General features: G+C 35.5%; 1 protein-coding gene across 4 annotated transcripts in view; it reads left to right on the top strand.

The window, feature by feature from the left end:
- ZFYVE16 (zinc finger FYVE-type containing 16) overlaps positions 1–21,895 on the top strand; it is a 55,030-nt gene that overhangs the window by 11,008 nt on the left and 22,127 nt on the right. For all 4 annotated transcript variants that reach the window (XM_046666546.1, XM_046666544.1, XM_046666545.1 and 1 more), the window contains 10 exons: positions 2,984–3,092; positions 4,023–6,289; positions 7,187–7,283; positions 10,019–10,180; positions 12,195–12,337; positions 15,220–15,598; positions 16,811–16,933; positions 17,658–17,813; positions 18,373–18,597; positions 21,702–21,784. In XM_046666546.1, the coding sequence (XP_046522502.1) occupies positions 3,023–3,092; positions 4,023–6,289; positions 7,187–7,283; positions 10,019–10,180; positions 12,195–12,337; positions 15,220–15,598; positions 16,811–16,933; positions 17,658–17,813; positions 18,373–18,597; positions 21,702–21,784 (3,705 nt within the window). In that variant the 5' untranslated portion in view covers positions 2,984–3,022. The remainder of the gene's footprint in view (positions 1–2,983; positions 3,093–4,022; positions 6,290–7,186; positions 7,284–10,018; positions 10,181–12,194; positions 12,338–15,219; positions 15,599–16,810; positions 16,934–17,657; positions 17,814–18,372; positions 18,598–21,701; positions 21,785–21,895) is intronic.

The raw sequence follows: 21,895 nt of genomic DNA, 5'->3' as shown, positions 1-21,895 counted from the left end.
GGTTTCACTGGTTCAAATCCTGGGTGTGGACATGGCACCACTCATCAGGCCATGCTAAGGCAGCATCCCACATGCCACAACTAGAAGGACCCACAACTAAAAAATACAGAACTATGTACCGGGGCGCTTTGGGAGAAAAAGGAAAAATAAAATCTTAAAAATATATATATATTTTTTAAAATTCCAAATTCCCATTGTTCCTTGCTCATATATAGGAATGCATTTGACTTTTGTATGTTAACCTTGTAACCTGCATCCTTGCTATACTCTTCCATCTTTTGGGGTCAGTTTTGGGGGATTTTCTACATTGAAAATCATGTCTTCGTTAGAGACAGTTTTATTTCTTCCTTTCCAAACTGTCTGCCTTTTCTTTTTTTGTTGCACTAGTGAGGGTTTCAGTACTGTGTTGAATAGGAGCAGTGAGAAGAGACATCCTTTCCTTGATCCCAGCCTTTGGGGGAAAGGCATCCAGTTTCTCCTCATCAAGGATAACATATAATGTTAGCTGTGGGTATTTTGTAGATATCCTTCATCAAATTGAAGAAGTTCCCCTCTCCTTGTAGTTTGCTCAGAGTTTTTATCATGAGTAGGTGTTGGGTTTTGTGAAAGCCTTTTTTTTTTTTTTTTGCATCAATTGATGTGATTATATGATAATTCTACTTCAGTCTGTTGATGTGGTGGACTACCTTGATTAATTTTCAAATGTTGAACCAGCCTTGCATAACTAGATAAATCTCACTTGGTTGTTGGTATAATTCTTTTTGTACAGTGTTGGGTTCGATGTGCTAATATTTTGTTGAGGATTTTTATGTCTGTTCATGAGCAGTGTTGGTCTCTAGTTTTCTTTTCTTGTAATGTCTTTATCTCGTTTTAGCGTTAGAGTAATGCCAAATGGTCTTACAGATTGAGTTAGGAAGTGTTCTCTCTGTTTCTTTTTTCTAGAAGAGATTGTGGAGAATTGATATCATTTCTTCCTTAAATGTTTAGTAAAATTATTGTTCCTTTAAAGGTCATGTTTTCTCTTTGGCTGTTCTATCTTTGGAGTTCGAAAGTTTCATTATAGAGTGTCTAACTGTGGATTTCTCTTTATTTATACTGCTTGGTATAATGGGTTACTGTTGAGTTGTGAGTTGTTGAGTTGTGTTTTTCATCAATTCTGGAAGAATTCCTAGTATTATCTTTTCAAACATACTTGTTCCATGCTCTCTGTTCTCTTTAGGAGGCTGTGTTCTCAATCTGTTGTCCTTGTCCCGTAACTTCTTTTTCCCATTTTCCTCTTCCTCATTTCAGTGAGCTGGCTGCATTTTAGGTAATTTCTTCAGGTGGGTCTTCCAGTTCATTCCGTTTTCTTTTAAGCTCTAATCTTTTTAATCCATCTTTAAAGTAGCCCGTATTTTTTCTGGACCTCTAGTGTCCTTAGTTCATGGTGACTATCATAAGTGGTCCTGTCAAGCCCTCTCTTTTGTTGTTGTCTATCTCTCATTTCCCAGTCTTGTTCCTCACTTCAGGCAACCATTCAAACGTGCTTAATAACGTACATCTTTTTGTTTGTATTGTTGCAAAATTTGTATTTTGTTTTTTACAAAAGTAAGTTTTTAAAAAAGTAACAGTTTGCAACAGATTGTAAGTTTAAAGAAAAAAAGGTCATTCACCATAGACAGTTTGAAGAAAGTTGTTGTAGAGTATTCCACCTTCTGGATTTAGCTGATTGCTTTCTTTTGATATCATTTAACTTGTCCCTCTATGTTGGAATTTCCTGTAAACAGGTAGATGGTTCTAAAAGCTTGATTAGATTCATGTTCAATTTTTTTTTAGGTGGGAATACATTATACGTGATGCTGTATCTTCCACATGAGGCATATAATATTTGGTTCTTCCACATTTGTTGGTGAAATTGATCACTGGATTCACATGTGTTGGCCTGATCCCACTGTTATAAAGTTCCCCTCCAACCTTTCATCTAACAGTTTTAACATCCATTGATAGCCACTACTTGGTCCATTTATTGCATTAGGGACTATGAAGAGATATTTTTAAAATTTTAAATGAATTTTAAAATCCTTCTGCATTTATTATCTGGAATTCTTATCTAAAGAACTTGCTGTCAGCAACTATTTTGTTATCCTAAAGTATGTTTTGTAAATAATGAGCAGGATAAATTCTTGGGTTTTTTCCCTTAGTGTATCAACTTTCAGAGTAATGGGTTAGTGCCCTGGCAATCCTCCAATGAGTAGTGTTTTTGTTTTCATGTTGGTATTGTTGTGATCTCTTGGTTTTTATCTATTTGATTTGGTTCAGTCCTTTGTAGTCTTTATTCATTTGATGTTCAGCTGTCCCGTTTAAGCTAGTGGGAGCCCCTTTAACTTGACTCCTGTGTCCTTTTGGTATTATCTCATTAGTCATTGATAGATTCCTTCAAGGTGTCTCAGGCTCATTTGGTGGAATTCCTGCCGCAGATCAGAGGTTCATTTACTTTATTCATAAAACTAATTTTCAGTTTTCTTGTACCTCTCTCTTGTATGCTTGTTTTCTACTACTTTAATTTCTGCTCTTAGCTTATTCATTTTCAGTCTTTCTTCTTTCCTAGTATGAGCATCTAAGGCGCTAAGCATCTGTTGAAGACTTTTGCTGAATCCCACAGTTTTTATATGCAGTATTTTTATTTGTATGTAGTATATTTTATATTATTTGATATATGGTACTTATAACAGTTTTTAGCTTTCAGTTATGACTTCTTTGACCAAGTTATTTAGATGTGTTTTAAAATTTACAGTGATTTATATATGCATGTTATGTCATTAAAGTTGGTTTTCATGTCGTTTTTGTATATACAGAGAGAGTTTTCCCAACTAAATTGTAAATTCCTCAAAGCAGTACTCTTAACTTTTATTTGTGTCTATTCTCTGTTTCTTGGCATGCATTAGATGGCATAATATTTATATGTTAGAGAATTAAATGAGCTATCATATTTTTTATTTTCTAGGCATACAAGAATTAAATTCTGAATAAGTCTACAAGTAGGATGGACAGTTATTTTAAAGCAGCAGTCAGTGACTTGGACAAACTCCTTGATGATTTTGAACAGAATCCAGGTTTGTTGGTTTTTTGTGTTTGTTACTAATGGCTTTTTAAAATGTCTGTAATTCGGTTATCTCAGTAATAGAGTTTAGCAAAATTTGGTTTCAATTTTGGTCACATAGTTATCTTCTGTAAAAAAAAAAAAAAAAAAAAAAAAAAAAAAAAAATTTCACTTATTTCATTATAGCATATTAGTCTTTTCTTATGCTGAATAGAACCAATAGATAGAAATGAAAGTAAGGAAACCAGAAGTTTCTCTCCACATACAAATTTAGCTAAAAGAAAACCCAAAACCAACATATGAGCCAGCTAAAAGCAACTTGAAAGCTCTCTACGTACATTGGTATTTCATTATTATGAGAGATGATATTTCCCTCATCTCAGAATGAAGACTAGGAAGCTAGAGGGCAGAATGAAGACGTTAGATTGTTTTTCAGCTCTTCCTTAGTCTGGATTTTAGAGTACAAATGAGTTATTTTGAGTGGAATTTCTATCACTTTATGACATCTACATTCAAAAGTAGAAACCCCTGGTGCCGACCCCATGGCCAAGTGGTTAAGTTCGCACGCTCCGCTTTGGCCGCCCAGGGTTTCACTGGTTCTGATCCTGGGCACAGACGTGGCACCACTCATCAAGCCATGCTGAGGCGGCATCCCACATGCCACAACTAGAAGGACCCACAACTAAAAATACACAACTATGTACCAGGGGGCTTTGGGGAGAAAAAGGAAAAATAAAATCTTAAAAAAAAAAAAAAAAGTAAAAACCCAAAGTACTTTAAATCCATATAAGAATAATTTTGGAGATTATTACCATTTTGCAAGAGTAATCCATCTGGTCTAAAAAAACGTTTAGTTAGTTTGGAAGTCTTAGAAAACATAACATCTTTGTAATAATTTTTCATTTGGGTCTCCTGAATAACATTGTATCTCTTTTTTAATTAGATGAACAAGATTATCTCCAAGATGCACAAAAAGCATATGATTCTAACCACTGTTCAGTTTCTTCAGAGTTGGCTTCCTCACAGCTAACTTCACTGCTACCAAAGGATCAACAATGCATTAATTGTGCCTCATCAGAAACATGCTATGAAACAAATCAGATTTCCCTGAATGGAAAAACTCTTGAGGGACTAACTTCTATACAGAATGAAAAAAATGTAACAGGACTTGATCTCCTTTCTTCTGTGGATGGTGGCACATCAGAAGAAATCCAGCCTTTGTATGTGGGACGATGTAGTAAACCTGTATGTGATCTGATACGTGACATGGGTAACCTCGTTCATGTAACTAGTAGTGAAGAAGATATTAAAAAATTATTGCCAGAGGATTTTAAGTCTAGTGCAGATTCTTTGATTGGGTTGGATTTATCTGCAGTGTCAGAAACTCCTTGTGTTTCTTCAACAGACCATGGTAATGATACTGTCAGAGAGGAAGAGAATGATGTCATCAGCTCTGAATTACAAAACAGAGAAATCAGTGGAACTAAAGAATTGGCTATAAAAGCAGATACAGCTCTTTCAGATTCATGTAATTATATGGGAAAAGAAAATTTACATGATCAAAAGATCTCTAATCAGTTAGAACCAGTTCTTGATTTTAACACACCCTCTGCCTTGACTCAACAAAATTCCAAAATGTTTGATGCCAAAGACAGCCTACAACACAAGAAGCAGCCATGTGAATTAGTAGAAGCTGATGGCTGTTCGGTAGAAGAGGAGATACATGTAGCAGTCATAGCTGCCACAGAATGTTTAAAAGGAGGCAGCACAAGTACTTTGCCTTGCAGTCTTCCAAAAAATGAAGATCTGTGCTTAAGTGATTCAAATTCAGGAGATGAAAATTTCAAATTACCTGACTTTTCCTTTCAGGAAGATAGGACTTCTATATTTATAAAACAATCTGCAAAAGAAGACTCAAGAAATTTAGATCCTAAAGATTATAAAGATGTAATCCAAGATTCCTCTTCAACTTTACATGTTTCGGGTGAAGATACATACTCCTCTTTATCCTGTCTTCCAGTACCTGGGTCTTTGTGTGGATCATTAGTTGAAAGTAAAGCGTGTGGTGATGGTTTGCCTCAGAATGAACATGAAGATAATATACAAGATGCAGTGACAGTGCATAAAGAAATACAGAAGAGTGTTCTAGGTGGGGAACCATTGAAGGAGACTGATCTTTTGAAACAGGAAAAATGTAAAAACGTACTTCATCAGCTGTCAGCTGAAAAGATGGGAGATAGAAAGGTAGATCCTGAGCAGATGGTAATCAGAGCTGAATCTTTGGGTTACCCAGATAACACCAGTTGTTCAGTAGCTGCAGAATCTCAGATGGAGCTTTCTGGTGCTAATGCCCCAGAGTCTCCTGATGGTTGTGAGGGTCTCGCTTTTTCAAGCAATGATATCGATGGGCAAGACTTAGATTACTTTAATATTGATGAAGGCATGAAAAGTGGTATGCTAATTAGTGATGCTGAGCTTGATGCCTTTCTGACTGAACAGTATCTTCAGACTAGTAACATAAAGTCGTTTGAAGAAAATGTAAATGACTCAAAATCTCAAATGAGTCAGATAGATATGAAAGACCTAGATGATGGAAACGTCAGTAATGTATACTTCAATGCTGAGGCAGGAGCTACTGGGGAAAGTCCTGGTATTAATGTGATTTGTGAAACAGTTGATAAACAAAATACAACAGAAAATGGTGGCCTTTCTTTAGGGGAAAAAAGTACAATTCCAGTTGAACTAGGGTTATCCAGTACTAAGTCGGAGATTACGAATGACTTATCAGTCTCTGATATTAACAGTCAATCTGTTCATGTTGGAGGGGCCAGACCTAAGCAATTGTTTAGTGTTCCATCAAGAACAAGGAGTTCAAAGGAACCAAATAAGCCGGATGCTCCAAATGTGACTGAAAGTGAACCCAGCATAGCAAATACCATTGCTCCAACCACCTGTAGTACAGATTTTACAACTGATCCTCAGGGTAGCTTCAACTCGAATTACATTGATATAGAAAGTAATTTTGAAGGTGGATCCAGTTTTGTCACCGCAAATGAAGAATCTCTACCTGCAAACACTTGCAAGGAAGGCCTGGTTTTGGGCCAGAAACAACCTACTTGGGTTCCTGATTCAGAAGCTCCAAACTGTATGAACTGCCAAGTCAAATTTACTTTTACAAAACGGCGACACCACTGCAGAGCGTGTGGGAAAGTAAGTTATACAAATCTTTGAGTCTTTTATTCTTTTGAGACATTTTAAATGAAATTTAATGTGACAGAATAGCTGATTAATAGATGATTAAAAGATTCAGTTAATTTAAAATCATTGCTTTTCACCTACATGGAAATATATAAAGCATCATCATTTTACAGATTGCTTGAGAGTTGAGTAAATATCACATTGTCGTGGGTGTTAAGTATTAGGAAATCAGGAACACTTATTACTAATTTTTTGAAATCTCAGAATACGTCTCATCATCTCTCTAACATTAACACATCAGTCGTCCAGATCCAGCAGGATCCCCCTTTGTCCTTGAATACTTAATCTCAGGACCACTCTGCAGCTAGTGTTGGGGTCAATACCCAGGGAAACACTGAAAAAAAAGCTGATTGGCTTGTACAAGGTTCAGAACACTGAAGCTGACCTCATTTGCACTCTGACTGCCTTAATCATCTATAAACTCTAAGAGTTGCTTATAGAAATAATGTTACATTTTTTTATTCAGCATTTTTCAGTAACATGTTGGTCTCAGATCAACTATTCTTTTAGAAAAATAATCATATTCTGCGTTTAGAAGTTTTAAATGAAGAACCACAGAAAGGTTTTTAAATTATAAACTTATTTAAGAGTTTTTGTTCCCTTCCAGTTAACAAATTTGAGTTGAAGGAAATCTCCTTGTCAGAGATATATTTTAAATTGCAGAAACTTCATTTAAGTAATAAAAAAAGAATCATTTTAATAACTACCTATGATTATGGTGATTAGAAAGATTATTTGTATTATCAGAAAAATAGCCTTTGGTGAATTAGATTTTGGGCGTCCCCTCCCCCTTCAGTAGGTATAAGTATGCTTGAAGCAAAACCAAATTTGATATTTTATTCTTTATAGGTATTTTGTGGTGTCTGTTGTAATAGGAAGTGTAAACTGCAGTATCTAGAAAAGGAAGCAAGAGTGTGTGTAGTCTGCTACGAGACTATTAGTAAAGGTGAGTATTAATAACCAGACATATTTTCTTCTAGTAATTGAATATATCTTTAAAACAATTGATTGTGACAAAGATAAACTTCTTTATTTTCTTAAGGCGAGGACCTAGTGTTGACTTATCTGGCTTAGGTGGGACCTCCCAAGGCTTGGTTTCTCTTCTTTTTGTTCCACTCTCACAATTAATACTACCAGTCTGGAAAGGAACCATTCAGTTTCTGGAGTGACAGTTCATTAACTTTTAACAGGTACCAAGTCCCTAAATGCTGCATTTCATCTGCCTATTTGTTTTTGTCATCATCATCATCATCCTCATCATCTTAATCTAAACATTTATAGAATACCTACCAATAAATAGTGTTCAATCTTATATATTAATAGTGTAAGGCAAGATAATAGTTCCCTCCCTTTAGAAAATTACAATCTAAAATGGGAATAAAAGATAAGGTAGTAATATTTATGATTTTATAGATAAATTCATAGGACTGCCACGCTGTTTGCACATTTTTGTCTCGTATTTTTTTTTCCCCCTTCTCGTTTGTATGTGTTTCCTACTGTTTCTCGGGCTCCCTAGCTAGCTACCATTATGAGCAATAATCTTGGTGGTCTTATTTGAGTTCTCACAGTTTTGTGTGTGTGTTTTTTTCCTCAACTACACTTTTGTTCTTTTGAGTACTTCTCGGCATTTTCAAAGATTTGTTGACAGTTTAATTCCCAGCAAATATTACTTGGGACTTTTTAAGACTAGGCCTGTGCACTAGCTCAGGCACTGCTTCCTGTTAGCCAGGAGATAAATACCTGATAATAATTTGTTTTTCTCTTTTGAATGAAGATAAATTTTTTCAGCAATTCTCCAAAAAGCTCTGATGTGAGTCTGTTAGCCTGAGGTAAGCTGTTTTGCTACCTGCTGTTGACCTCTGCTCTGGAAGATGTTAGAGTGTACATCTTTTTATATTTCCATATTACCACCATTGTTCACGAAGAGGTTAGTTTAAGTGCTTATAGTTGTTTGTTTTTTCTTAAGCTCTCTGAATAGCCTAGAAAATGACTGCTGGTGCTGTTAGCCAAGGCAGCCTGGAGGAATTCCGAAATACTAGAACAAGCTCCCACATAATTATCTCTCCCCACTTAAAAATAAATAAAACAGCTGTGAAGGTTTGAGGCGTTATTTGAGTTGACAGGCCAGATTTTTGGGTGAGCATTAAAACATATTCTGACTATAAGGATCCAGGAGGGGAGAAAAATCTAGTCATTAAAGAGACTTGGTAGGATATTGGGCTCAAGCTTTGGTTTATCAAAGAAAATATTTTGGAATGGATTTGCTTATTTAGTTATCTGTTTTATTTATTCTGTTTTGATATCTTATAGCATGCAATTTTATTTATGGTTCTCTTTATCATTAATTTATACACCACAAGAAGCAGAAGTACAAGTTATTTTAGCCTCAGCTTTAGGGTTGAAAATGGTAGAAGTGATCATTTAAAATAATGTTATTAAATAAGAGGAGAAAGATGGCTCAAGAGACACATTTCATGAAGGATTAGAAGAAAAGATAGTTTGAACAGAGATTTTGGATAACCGGGAAGTTGTGCTGAGACTGTGTAAGTTTCAAGGCAGCATGTGTGTGAATGCCGTTAGGTAGATTGGGGGCAAGTTGGAAATTAGTTTGAAGCACAGAGAAGATGTTTGGATTTCACTTGGTTGGTGGAAGCCGTTTCATGAGAGTGCTATCGTTGAGTAGCCCTTATGGAAGATTATTTTAGCAGTGGCAGCGTTTATAGCAGATCAGTTTGGAAAATTGCTGAAGGGAGAGCTACCGGTGCTCTTCTGGTTATTTGGGTGAAATCATTGAGCAACGTTCAGGCACTATTCTGCATTTTGGAGCTCCAGCTGAGAAAATAGACTCCCTGTTCTCATGGAGCGTATGAATGTGGGAGAAATGGACAGTAAGCAAAGAGACGATCAGGTGATGATAATATCCTAAACAAAAAGAAAAGAGTGAAAGAGAGATAGATAATAACAGATTGGTGGCAAGAGGTAGTATTTTTTATAAGGTGGTGATAGTAAGGCTTTATGATAATATGATATGTGAGCAGAGACTTGAAAAAAGTGAGAGAATAAAGCTATGCCAGTGTCCATGGGAAAAACATTCCGGGAAGAGAGAACAACACGAGCAAAGATTCTAAGCTAAGAGGGTGCTTGCCTGACTTATTGAAGAACAAGGAGGCCTGGGTGGCTGGATCACAGTGAGTGAGATGAGGTCAGACAGCTAACTGGGAAAGCAGACGAGGTAGGGATGCCAACTATGTAGGGTCTTGTGAGCCATTGTAACAAGTTAAATTTTCACTCCAGTTGGGAAACCATTAAAGGATTTTATTTTAAACAGAGGAATGATGTGATATGATTTATAGCTTAAAGAAATCACCCTGAACTATGTTGGAAATAGAATCTAGGGGTACAAGGGCAAAAATAGAGATAGTCATATTAAATAAGTTGTTTTATTTAGTAGATATCAAACATATGCCAAATATAGTATTGAAATAACTAATTGGTAGCTTATACTGAAGTGGAGTGCTGCCAGCTAAAGTAAGGACATTATCTTTGCCAAGTGCCACTTCTTTTGCTTGCTTAGCTGTTGATTTCTTTCTCCTTACAACGTGAAGAATAGAATAGTTATCATAATTTACTTTTAAGTTCAAAAACATCTGAGATTTTAATATTATTTTTTTCCCTTTATAGCTCAGGCATTTGAAAGGATGATGAGTCCAACTGGTTCTAGTCTTAAATCAAACCGTTCTGATGAGTGTGCCACCATCCAGCCTCTTCAGGAGACTCACACACCCAGTCTAACTTCACCTACAGCTTTACCAATCTCAGCACTTAAACAACCATGTGTTGAAGGTAACTAGAAGAAAATGCTGTGTCTTAGACTAAAGATAAATTATTAAAAGAGAAATTTCCTAGTGTTGACAGAGTTCTAGTGAGTAAAGAGAAACCAGACTAGATATCAGAAGGCATAATATGGGGAACTGGTTATGCATGTATGTTAGAAGGCTGAAAGAGCAAAAAGGGCATGCTCGGTGACTCAGAGTTTAGTAACTGCGGGAAACAACTACCATCCGGTGGGTTAAGGGAATGAAAGAAGAGGCCATATTACTGGAGCTCAGGGCAGGAGCACCAGGAGGTGCTTGGTTCTCACACCTGGGATCCAGAGGTCAGGCTACCATGTGTCTGGTGCTGTGACTCTTGGGGAACACCAAGTGGCAAATGCTAGAACCACCAAGGAGCCTTTTAAGGAAAGGGCGTTATCTCCCTTTCCTTAGAAATCTATTTTTAAATGTATCTTTTACCACAATAAAAAATGTTTTTTAAATCCATTTTTAAATGTTTGGGCTCTCTGTTCTTTTTTACAACTGGTGTAATTTAGGATCTTGAGTAAAGCCCATGTACATTTTAAAATATAAACTATTAGTCTGTAACATGCTAGAAAATAACTGTACATGTCAGTTAAAGGCAAATTCAGATACTTTGGACAATTATTTTGGGCTTCAGTTTTGCTCTCATTTAATAGCTATTTTCCATTTATCGTAACTTAAGGAGATTCAGCATATATGGTTGTATATTATACTCTAAAGATGAATAAAATTTGCTTTAAAAAATATTTATTCTCTTAATATTGACATCCTAAGTTATTAAGTTATAAAAATATTGCAAATACAAGAAAGATACCTTGTTTAATATGTACACCCATACTGTAAAAGTTATATATAATCCTTGTGTTTCAGTCTTATCAGAACAGATAACACTGTCCTGCAAGGTAGATATTTATCCTTTTTCGGTTTTTTTTTTTGCTTAGGAAGATTAGCTCTGAGCTAACATCTGTGCCAGTTTTCTTCTATTTTGTATGTGGGCTGCTGCCACAGCATGGCTGACAAATGGTGTAGGTCCAGGCCTGGGATCCGAACCCACGAACCCAGACTTCCAAAGCAGAGCGTGCCAAACTTAACCACTGTGCCACGGGGCTGGCCCCAAGATCCTTTTAATTTTTATATTGTTCTAAAATCATCTGGCAGCAGTTTTCATAACCTTCCTCTGTAGATGGTTTTGTATAACAAAAGAGAGCAAGTATTTATACTGAAGTCTAGTTATTTCCTCCAAATGTGGGAGGAAAATAATAACTATTAATCAAGTTCAGTATCCACATTATAAGAACGAAATGTCATGCTTCTCTTGTTAAATAAATTAAAAGTAAGAAATGACCTCTGATGCACAAGTGATTGTTTCCTTTTTTAGACTTTTTATGACTCTTTCTGTTCTTCATACGTTTTTCTTTGCTTATCTGCTGTGCTCTGGTCTAGTCCATTTTCCCTCTTGTGCCCTAGTCCCTAAATTTTATTCAGTCTTCACTCCACACTCACAAACTAGCCTTAATAATATAGGCTTTAAACTTGCCCCTGTGTCTTTAAGGTGTAACCTCGCCTGTCTACTCCTTTTCTGAGTAGTGATTCCCAGGGCCACCCCTGCCTTTGTATGAGTTAGAAAAAGACTTCCATTCTGTGTAGATGAATCACAAAAGGGCATTTCTTTAGTCCTTTGCAGCCCTGAGCATGCAGGGCTTGGCATTGGATAGCAAAAAGCTTTTGAGGGGCTGGCCCCGTGGCCTAGTGGTTAAGTTCGGCACCCGCTGCTTCAGCAGCCTGGGTTCAGTTCTCAGGCATGGACCTACATCACTCATTGGCAGCCATGCTGTGGTGGCAAGCCACATACAAAATAGAGGAAGATTGGCACAGATGTTGGTTCAGGGCAAATCTTCCACAACCAAAAAAAACTTTTGAAAACATTTCCTGACCCACTTAGTATTAAATAATTGCAATATTACCAAACTAAAATGCTCTACTTTTTTAACTGATTCTAGGATTATGCTCCAAAGAACAGAAGAGGGTATGGTTTGCAGATGGCATATTGCCCAATGGTGAAGTTGCAGATACAACAAAATTATCATCTGGCAGTAAAAAATGTTGTGAAGACTTTAGTCCTCTCTTACCTGATGTACCCTTGGTAAGGAATCTAAAGAATGACTTGTTAATTTAATAAAATTATGTTTTGTAGATAATTCCTTATGTGATTATTAGAGTACTTTTTTTTTCTAACACTGTCAGTTTCCTGAAATGAGAAATACATGATGTAGTGAATATATTTTTGATTTTACCTTTTTAATGTCAGTTTAAGGCAATGATTCATAAACTTTTTGGTCTCAGGACAGCTTTATGCTCTTAAACATTATTAAAATCCCCAAAGAGCTATAGGTTATGTGAGTTATACCTTTTGATAATTACTGTCGTAAAATTGAGGAAAAAATTAATTAAAAAATAAACTGACTACAGTTGTGTCACTTAACAACTGGAATATGTTCTGAGAAATGTGTGGTCATTAGGTTATTTTGTTGTGTGAACATCATTGAGTATATACTGAAGGGGAACAAAATTTGCCACCCTAAAATGTATCTCTTTAACATAAGGATTATTTTAGGCTGATGACTTTGAAGAAACAAAAGACTGAAAGTTTTTCTTGTTACCTCCCCTGTAATTGCCTGAAAGAATTCAGATTGAAAAAATCTCAGAAAGTGAACTATCACCTTAGCATCACATGAACTAGGTGGTAGACAGGGATGAACCTAGAAAAGCCTGTTTGTGGGCTCCCCTCTGTGTTCTTCTGTTTCTGTGGCCAAACACTTGTTTTCCAAATGTTTGCTCCTTTTCACCTACCTGTGAATTGCCTTCTTTCCCTTTGAAGTCCCCGACTCTACCTTTCCCCAGCATCTTCTTTTGTCTTTAGCTGAGGGTATTTAAGGTGAGGGCTTTGGCCATTTTGATGAGTCACTCAGTTTTCCTGGGTTTCTCCTGTTGATACATGTTACTAAGCTTTTGTTTGTTTTTGTCCTTTTAATTTGTCTCATGTCAATTTAATTCTTAACACCAGCCAGAAGAACCTAGAAGGGTAGAGGAAAATTTCTTCCTCCCCTACAGTACTTACACAAACCTAGATGGTATAGCCTATTACACATCTAGGCTATGTGGTACTGATCTTAAGGGACCACTGTCATGTGCGGTCCCTTGTTGACTGAAATGTCATTATGTGGTGCATGACTGTATATTAATAGAAATAATATTTTTTTTTTTAAAGATTTTATTGTTTCCTTTTTCTCCCCAAAGCCCCCCAGTACATAGTTGTATCTTCTTCGTTGTGGGTCCTTCTAGCTGTGGCATGTGGGACGCTGCCTCAGCGTGGTTTGATGAGCAGTGCCATGTCCACGCCCAGGATTCGAACCAACGAAACACTGGGCCGCCTGCAGCGGAGCGCGCGAACTTAACCACTCGGCCATGGGGCCAGCCCCAATAGAAATAATATTTTTATGGAAAAAATTTCAAAACAAAAGTTTAATGAGAGGAATAACATTGTTTTACATTTTTGCAAATTTCTTTAATATGTGGCTTAATAGAAGACAGATTCTCACATTTGCTTCTATATTCAATCTGTTTGTTATGTTGTTTAGTTAAATTATATGAAGAAAACCCTAGGACTTCTCTGACTCTCTGAAAGGGTCTTGGGGACCCCAGGGATCCCTGGACCACATGTTGAGAACCACTGGTGTATGGATATAGAACTTAGATTTAGTAATTTAATTTAGACTAATATTTGTTTAATGATTTTCAAACATTTAGTAAAGTATAGGATGGTTATATTTATGTTTGCATTTATACAAATGTGCTAAATAGGAAATACATAATATAGAACCCTAGCCCACTAAGAACTCTCGTTGTAAAGTACCAAAATACTCATAGACGCTAGTATTAATACATGAAGTAGGAATGTTTTTATTCGTTAAGCAATATTTATTCAGCATGTACTCTGTGCCAGTTACCTGGTTTATCCTGGATACATACGTTAGGCAAGATGGATATGTCTCCTGCTCTGTTCAGTTTCACACACCATATAAACAGATGCTGTTTGTCAATAAGAATTTATGAGCTAGGTTTTACAAATAGCCATAATTACCAAAAGTATGTTTCTTAGCCAGCATCTACTCTTAATCAATATTTTATCAAAATGAAAGTTCGAAACAGACTAGTAAGTATTACTTGAGTTCATAAATGGTTGTCATTTAGTATTGACTCAAGTTTGGCCAGTCCAAAAAGAAAAGGGCTTTATTGAAGTGGACTTGAGGTGTAGTTTATTCCAGGTGGTTTACTATTGTGCCACATATTTACCACTCTACCTCCTAACCACTCCCCTCCCTGTTTTCCCCCCTTTTCCTCTCCTTTGCCTACCCACGGCTTTTTTGGCTTTGAGAAGGAGAAGCCTTGGGTTGAACTCAGCTTGCTCACTGTGTGATATGGTATAGGATTCTGAAGTTCTCCTTGCCTCTTTTTTCCATTCTATAAAATGAAATTTATTAATACCTACCCAAGCATATGATGAAGCTAAACATTATGCTCCTGAATTTAAAAAAGCAAAATGGGGCCAGCCCCATGGCCAAGTGGTTAAACTTCCCCATGCTTTGGTGGCCTGGCTTTGTGGGTTTGGATCTCGGGAATGGACCTACTCTATTCATCAGCCATGCTGTGGAGGCATCCCACGTACAAAATAGAGGAAGATTGGCACAGATATTAACTCAGGGCTAATCTTCCTCAAGCAAAAGAAAAAAAAAGAAAGGAAGACTGGCAACAGACGTTCAGGGTGAGTCTTCCTCACCAAAAATAAAAGTAAGTAAATAAATAAATTGGTACTATTTCTTTGGAAATTTGGCTTCTAAAGAATTTCTGAGCCCATTTTGGTTTTATATATTCTTATTAAAAAGATGTGTTTGGCTATAGAGATCAACATTTCACAGTTGAACAGAAAATATGAACTGATTTTTTTTTTCCTTCCATATTTTCCAGACGGTAAACACAGTGGATCATGCCCGTTCTACTACAGTGGAAAAAACAATGAATGAGATAGGAGATATTACAAGAAAGGAGATAATTCAGAGTCCTATTTCTCAGGTTCCATCTGTGGAAAAACTGCCTATAAACTCAGGAACTGAGGGCTTACCTAGTTCTGGTTCTTTTACACTAGATGATGATGTTTTTGCAGAAATTGAGGAACCATCTAGTCCTACTGGTGTCTTAGTTAACAGCGATTTACCTGTTGCTAGTATTTCAGATTATAGGTTACTATGTGATATTGACAGGCATGTTTGCAATAAGATTAGCCTTCTACCTAATGATGAGGACAGCTTGCCCCCTCTTCTGGTTTCATCTGGAGAAAAGGGATCAGGTAGGATAACAGTTATTTAAATTTAAAAAGGAGGTTTTTTTAAAAAAAGCTGTACTGATGAATTTTGTCTGTGTTGTATGAAATTCATTTTTTTGAACTTAGTTTGGTTGAAATATTTGCTATGGCTCAGTAACTTTAATTTACAAAAAGTCTTACTATATGAAAACAAGTTCTAAAAAGATCTGAACTTTTGAGTTGAATTGCATGTGATTCATTTATCACGTCTGGGTCCCTAATTTAGAATGAGGCAAAAGTCCAGTACAACAGGGAAACTTATAGACTTTTAGCCCTAAAAGTATCTCCAGTATATTAGAGTTTTGACTCCGTGTCATTTTTTTTTCCAAGGATCACAGTGCCTAAAGAAAAGAGTATTGCATTGGACGACAGAGCTAGGAATTTTAGATCCTCATCTGCTGCTTAATACATGTATGACTTGCAGCATGTTATTTAATCTCTTAGGACCTCAGTTTCCTTTGTAAAAGAAGAGAACCTAGATGATCTCTAAGGTCCTTTTCAAGCTGGAGATTCTGTGGCTGGCTCCTACCTCAAGAGTAGTTCCCTAGGATACATCCTTGTCACCCCAGGCATTAAGCTGCATCCTGCAACATGAAATGATTGTGTTCTGTGCATGATGATGTAGGGGAATGAAGCTTAGGGTCTCTGTTCTGTCAGTAGGAGCTATTTTTGAACCTAGCTCTAGTAGCAAAACTATCTTAAGCTTTGTTCTTTGTACACCATGCCTATTTTCCTGTTGATTGTCCAGATCTTTTTTTGCCACTTGTCACTGACATAGGGTATATGGCAGCAAGCAGCATTTGCAACTTGGATCTAGATTACTTTCACAGACTTGTAAATTTCAGAATTTATCATTGGAATGGCTGGTGGACTGGAATCTGCTTTACAAAAGTGTGTTTAAAACGTTAAAAGTGCTAAAATTGTATAAATATGCTATTTAATCAACATTTGTATGTACACTATATATAATATATCAAGATTATATGTATTACTGTATTGATAGTTTTACTAAATAGAAAAGTAAGAGTGAGTATATAACAGTTGCCTAAGGTGTTGATTGATTTTATGAAACATGTTTGCTTTTGTTTTTAAATCTGATTAAACCGTTGGTGGATTTATAAATCTGTTTTTTCATTGCAAGCATATTTAACAGGAAGTCATGTTTATCCTAATTAATATGTTATTTTCATGATTTAGTGCCTGTAGTAGAAGAACACCCATCTCATGAGCAGATTATTTTGCTTCTTGAAGGAGAAGGTTTTCATCCTGTTACATTTGTCCTGAATGCTAATCTACTCGTGAATGTCAAGTTAGTATTTTGTAAGTAGTGATTTGTCTTTCTTTGGCTAATTGGTAAGCAGGATTTCTGAATTAATTACATCTTCAGGTACATTGTGACTGGCAACTGTGAAAAATAAGCCACATTGGATATTGGTTTTTCAGCCAAATGTGAATATAAATTTGCAAATTTCTATTCAGTAGGACTTGAAATACAAGCTCACAGATGTTGACTAGTGTCCCTCAGTCAGTCCCAGGTTAGGGTCGTGGGCTCGGAGCTGACCTCTATTTTGATGCTCATGATACAACTGACTCTTTGATATAGCTTTTAGATAAATTGAAATTTGGTAATTGAGATAAGCAAGAATCCTTTTTGCTTAAATAAAGCAGCAGTAAAGACAGTTTTAAAGTCAGTGACATGTGACCTGATTAAAAACAAATAGTCGTCGGTAATAAATAATCCTCACTACTCAACAGTGCATCTCTCAGCTTTTCGTTCTCTTTGAAACTAAACTGATTCTTACCATTTCAGCATGTTAGTGCATCTTTTATTTTAGTGTCATTTATTAATTGACTCCATAAGATAATCTTTCATCCTTTATCTTTTTTATATTAATCTTATACAATTCAATTCAAAGTTTTTGTGAAAAGAACTTTGGGAAAATAAGGAATTTGAAAAGTTGTGCTTCGTGTAAAGGACAATTATGTATAGTTTTTTTGGTTAATATAAGTTGACATTTATAATTGTATGCTTTTATCACTTAAGATTCCTCAGACAAATATTGGTACTTCTCAACCAATGGATTGCATGGCTTGGGACAGGCAGAAATTATTATTCTATTGTTATGTTTGCCAAATGAAGATACTATTCCTACAGATATCTTCAGACTATTTATCACCGTGTATAAGGATGCTCTAAAAGGTATAGCATTTTGTTTTGAACTGTTCAGACTAGGGGATGGATAAATTAATTAAAGGCATTTATGCTTTTCGCTATGCTAACTGTCCAAAGATTTGTTATGTGAAGAGACTGTTGATTTCTTAAAAAATCTTAATCATCATTTTCAGTCTCTTTAAATCTAGCATTTTATGTGATTAGTCTCTTTATACAGGTTTTTTTAAATTTAAAAAAATGGATATATATTTGCCTTCTTGATTTTTTTTTTTAAATGTCTATATGCTTTTCTTACTGTCTATATAAGACTGGGGAGACATGATTTTTCACTAGACCATGCAGTAAGGAGAAAAATTTAAAAACACCTATGGTTAGAAACATTTTAGAATTTGTGTTCACAATTCCCAATTTCCAGGAATAACTGAGCTTTGTGTACACAAGGTATTTAATAGATACTTCTTCAAGAGTGAAAATTTAAAAAAAATTCTATATTGCCTTTATTTAAGAAGCTTATATTGAGATATTCAAACTCAGAATGCCTCTTTAAAACAACTTAAAATCTTTTTATTAATGATTTTATTTCCAGGAAAATACATAGAAAACTTGGACAATATTACCTTTACTGAGAGTTTTCTCGGTAGCAAGGATCATGGAGGATTTCTGTTTATTACACCTACTTTTCAGAAACTTGATGATCTCCCATTACCAAATAATCCTTTTCTTTGTGGAATTCTTATTCAGAAGCTAGAGATTCCCTGGGCAAAGGTTTTTCCTATGCGTTTAATGTTGAGATTGGGTGCAGAATATAAAGGTAAGTTTTAGAATAATTTAAATTACATAGGTTCAAATATACTGATTGTAAAATAAGAACTTTCAGGGATATCATTAAAATCAATTTTTTAATAGATTAATGGAACTACTTTTTTACTGATGTACTTTTAAAATTCCAAAACAACCCTCCTCTACTACTGAGTTAGTCTACACAACCTTGGTGTGTCATGAAGTTTCTGGATGTTCATAATAATTATATCAACTTACCTTAAAGAAATTTTTTTTTTTTTGAGGAAGATTAGCCCTGAGCTAACTTCTGCCACCAGTCCTCCTCCTTTTGCTGAGGAAGACTGGCCCTGAGCTAACATTTGTGCCCATCTTCCTCTACTTTATATGTGGGACGCCTACTACAGCACAGCTTGCCAAATGGTGCCACGTCCGCACCCGGGATCGGAACTGGCGAACCCCGGGCTGCCAAATCGGAACATGTGAACTTAACTGCTGTGCCACCGGGCCGGCCCCAAGAAATTGTTTTTGAATTTCAGAACAAACATACAGACCTTGAAAAATTTTCTTAAAAGCGTATACTGTAAGGAGTTCGTTTTGTTATGTTGCCTATGTATTAAGGTAAATTATGTTCCCCCTCAGTTTGTGTACATCATAAAGCCAAACATAAAGGATTTCTGGATTATCAGTGCTGTTCCTCTTAGTTAGTTACTATAGTTAGGAATTGACTTTTTAGAGAAGGAAATACTTAAAAAATAGTGGGTGCCATCTTTTCTGAGTTTGCGCTTCCTTATTCTTATTTTTATATTCCTGATGTTTAAGCTTATCATCCAAAAGTGATGTAGATTGTATCGTTGATGTGTATGTGTATACGCGAATGTGTGTGTTTGCCTGTGTGTTTACATATCTGCCCTTGACATAACTGGAGAGTCTAAAGCTGTTAAGAAAGAAAGGGCTAGGTTTATGTGTAGGGTTATTTCTAAGTCAAAATCATTTCTAATGTGAAACTTTTTTAAATTCTCACCTTTTCTTTATCTCTGACTTCTTTCAAGAAATAATTTATTTATCACATGTAATAAAGTTTTAGGTGTTTGATGCTAACATAATTTAAGAGGTATTTTCTTGGAGGAAAATTAAATGTAGGGAATTTATAAAAGAGACCATTACTATTTCAAAATAGACAAATTCAGTGAAAGAGATATTTAAATCTTGCTATTTGGCAAATTTGATTAAACTCTGATTTGTGGGGAGGTCCTTACCGTTTAGGATTTAAATATGTAATGCTATTAAATTGTGTGAAAAGAAACAACATTTAACTTTCAAGTTTTGTACTGTGTAAAGCAAAGGGCTTAAGAAATTTCATTCTGAGCCAAATGTTTCATCCATTCAGCCTGTTATTTTCTCTGATGTTAGTATTCGAATGCTATTTTTATAGGTTAGGTCAATATACTAGCTAATCTTAAATCATTATGGAACATATGATCTGTAAATTTGGCCATTATTTTGGCCAATATCACTTCTAGATACTAAGTCTGTTTTTTCTCACGCTGAAAGTAGGAAGATCATGGAACAACATGAGAAACTTCTCAAAAGATCACAGGGCATGGTGCTACACAGCTATGACAGCTCTTCAGTGATAATGGGAGCAAATGACTAGTTATACATAGAAGTTAACTAGTCTCAGCTGTTTACTGAGTTCTTTATGTTCTGCGAGATTTTAAATAGACTGGTATTTGATGTTATTGGTGCCCATGCCTCTTTAGACAAACTTGGAAGTGTGATGTGTGCGCATATGTGCGTTTATTTTGTCATAGAGATAACCTATGTATGGAAAAGTTAGTGTTAAATGTTAGAGTTCCAAGATTAAAGACTGAAAATGACTGTCTGAAATTAGTAATTTTCAAATAGGGATTATCTATGCTTATATGTTGAGAACATTTGTTTGGAATATTATTAGATGTTGGGTTAGATGATTTATGAGGTCCCTTTGTAACTGTGACAGCATGTCATTCTAAGCCATAACCTTTGAAGATAATGTTTTAAAAAAAATTACCTCTATCAAGTTGCAAGGATGCCCCCACATTCATAAAAGATGAAGTAAAAAGTCAGCATTTACCTTAATCATATTATTTATAATTTTAATATCTTTTACACTGTCTTATTTTTTTTCTAGTCTACACCCTCTCTCCTCCAGATAACTTAGTTGTCCTTTAAAAAACTACAAAATATGTTTGTAATAGCAAAGATGTGAGTTATTCTGACTTAAGTTTTTAAAATAGATGAGGTCAGGTTTGTTTTCTTAGAATTTTAAGGAAGTATATTAATATGAAAGGTTTGCTTATAACCTAACCTGAGAACTGAAGGTTAAAAATGTGTCTGCTTTTTGTGGTAAGAGAAATAGTCTTACCTTCCTTTTTTCCCCTTCCTTTTCTTCCAGAGGCCTTGCAGCATTGCCTGCAATGTATCTTTTCCTTTTTGGTGCATAGCATTTATAGTGCCCTAAAGAAAAAGTAGTTAGGTGACAGACTCCATGTCCTTTCTCCTACTCTGCATTGATTTCATTGACTCTGTGTGCCCCTTTCATCGTGCTGACACAAGAACTATAAGAGTTTACTACCATCCATAAGTTAGCACAATTGAACATTAATTGTAAATGCCTTAAAAATCTTTAATTCTTTGTATTTCTTTTTTAAATTATCAGAACTTTATAGGGGTCTAGCCCATTATTGTAATTTTCCAGCCATCATAATTTTGTGGAAACATGTAGAATGAAAAGATTAAATGCTTTGGAATTAGGCAAGCCAAGTTTCAAGTCTGTTTCACTGGTTATTAACTTAGTCACCATAAGCAAATTTATTAATCTCTGTGTCTCTACTTTCCCATTTGTAAAGTAGAGAGAGAAATACTTGCCTCATTGGGTTGTTACAGGGTTTAAATAAGACAATGTATGTAAAGTTCTCAGTTCAATGTAGCATCTTGTAGATACACACTATGGGTTAATGTCATCCATCACTTTCCCCTAACAACTGATTGGGTTTATTTATCCATAATATTTGAAAAATGAGAATTAAAGGTAATAAATTCAGGACTTTTTTTGGTTTTTGTTGATAGTAACCAGTTTTCCTTTCTTATATATAGCATATCCTGCTCCTCTAACAAGTATCAGAGACCGAAAACCTCTTTTTGGAGAAATAGGACACACTATTATGAACTTACTTGTTGTGAGTAATTGAACTATTTTTAAGTGTTCTTATGTTGTTACTTTAAAAATTCATTTAGCAAATTTTACACGTTTGTATTTTCCTATTTTAATTTGGCCTATTTGGTGTAAT

This window comes from Equus quagga, chromosome 7 (assembly GCF_021613505.1).
Source record: "Equus quagga isolate Etosha38 chromosome 7, UCLA_HA_Equagga_1.0, whole genome shotgun sequence".
Taxonomy (NCBI): domain Eukaryota; kingdom Metazoa; phylum Chordata; class Mammalia; order Perissodactyla; family Equidae; genus Equus; species Equus quagga.
Note: the sequence above shows the minus strand (reverse complement) of the source record. Positions and strands in the feature narration are given on the sequence as shown.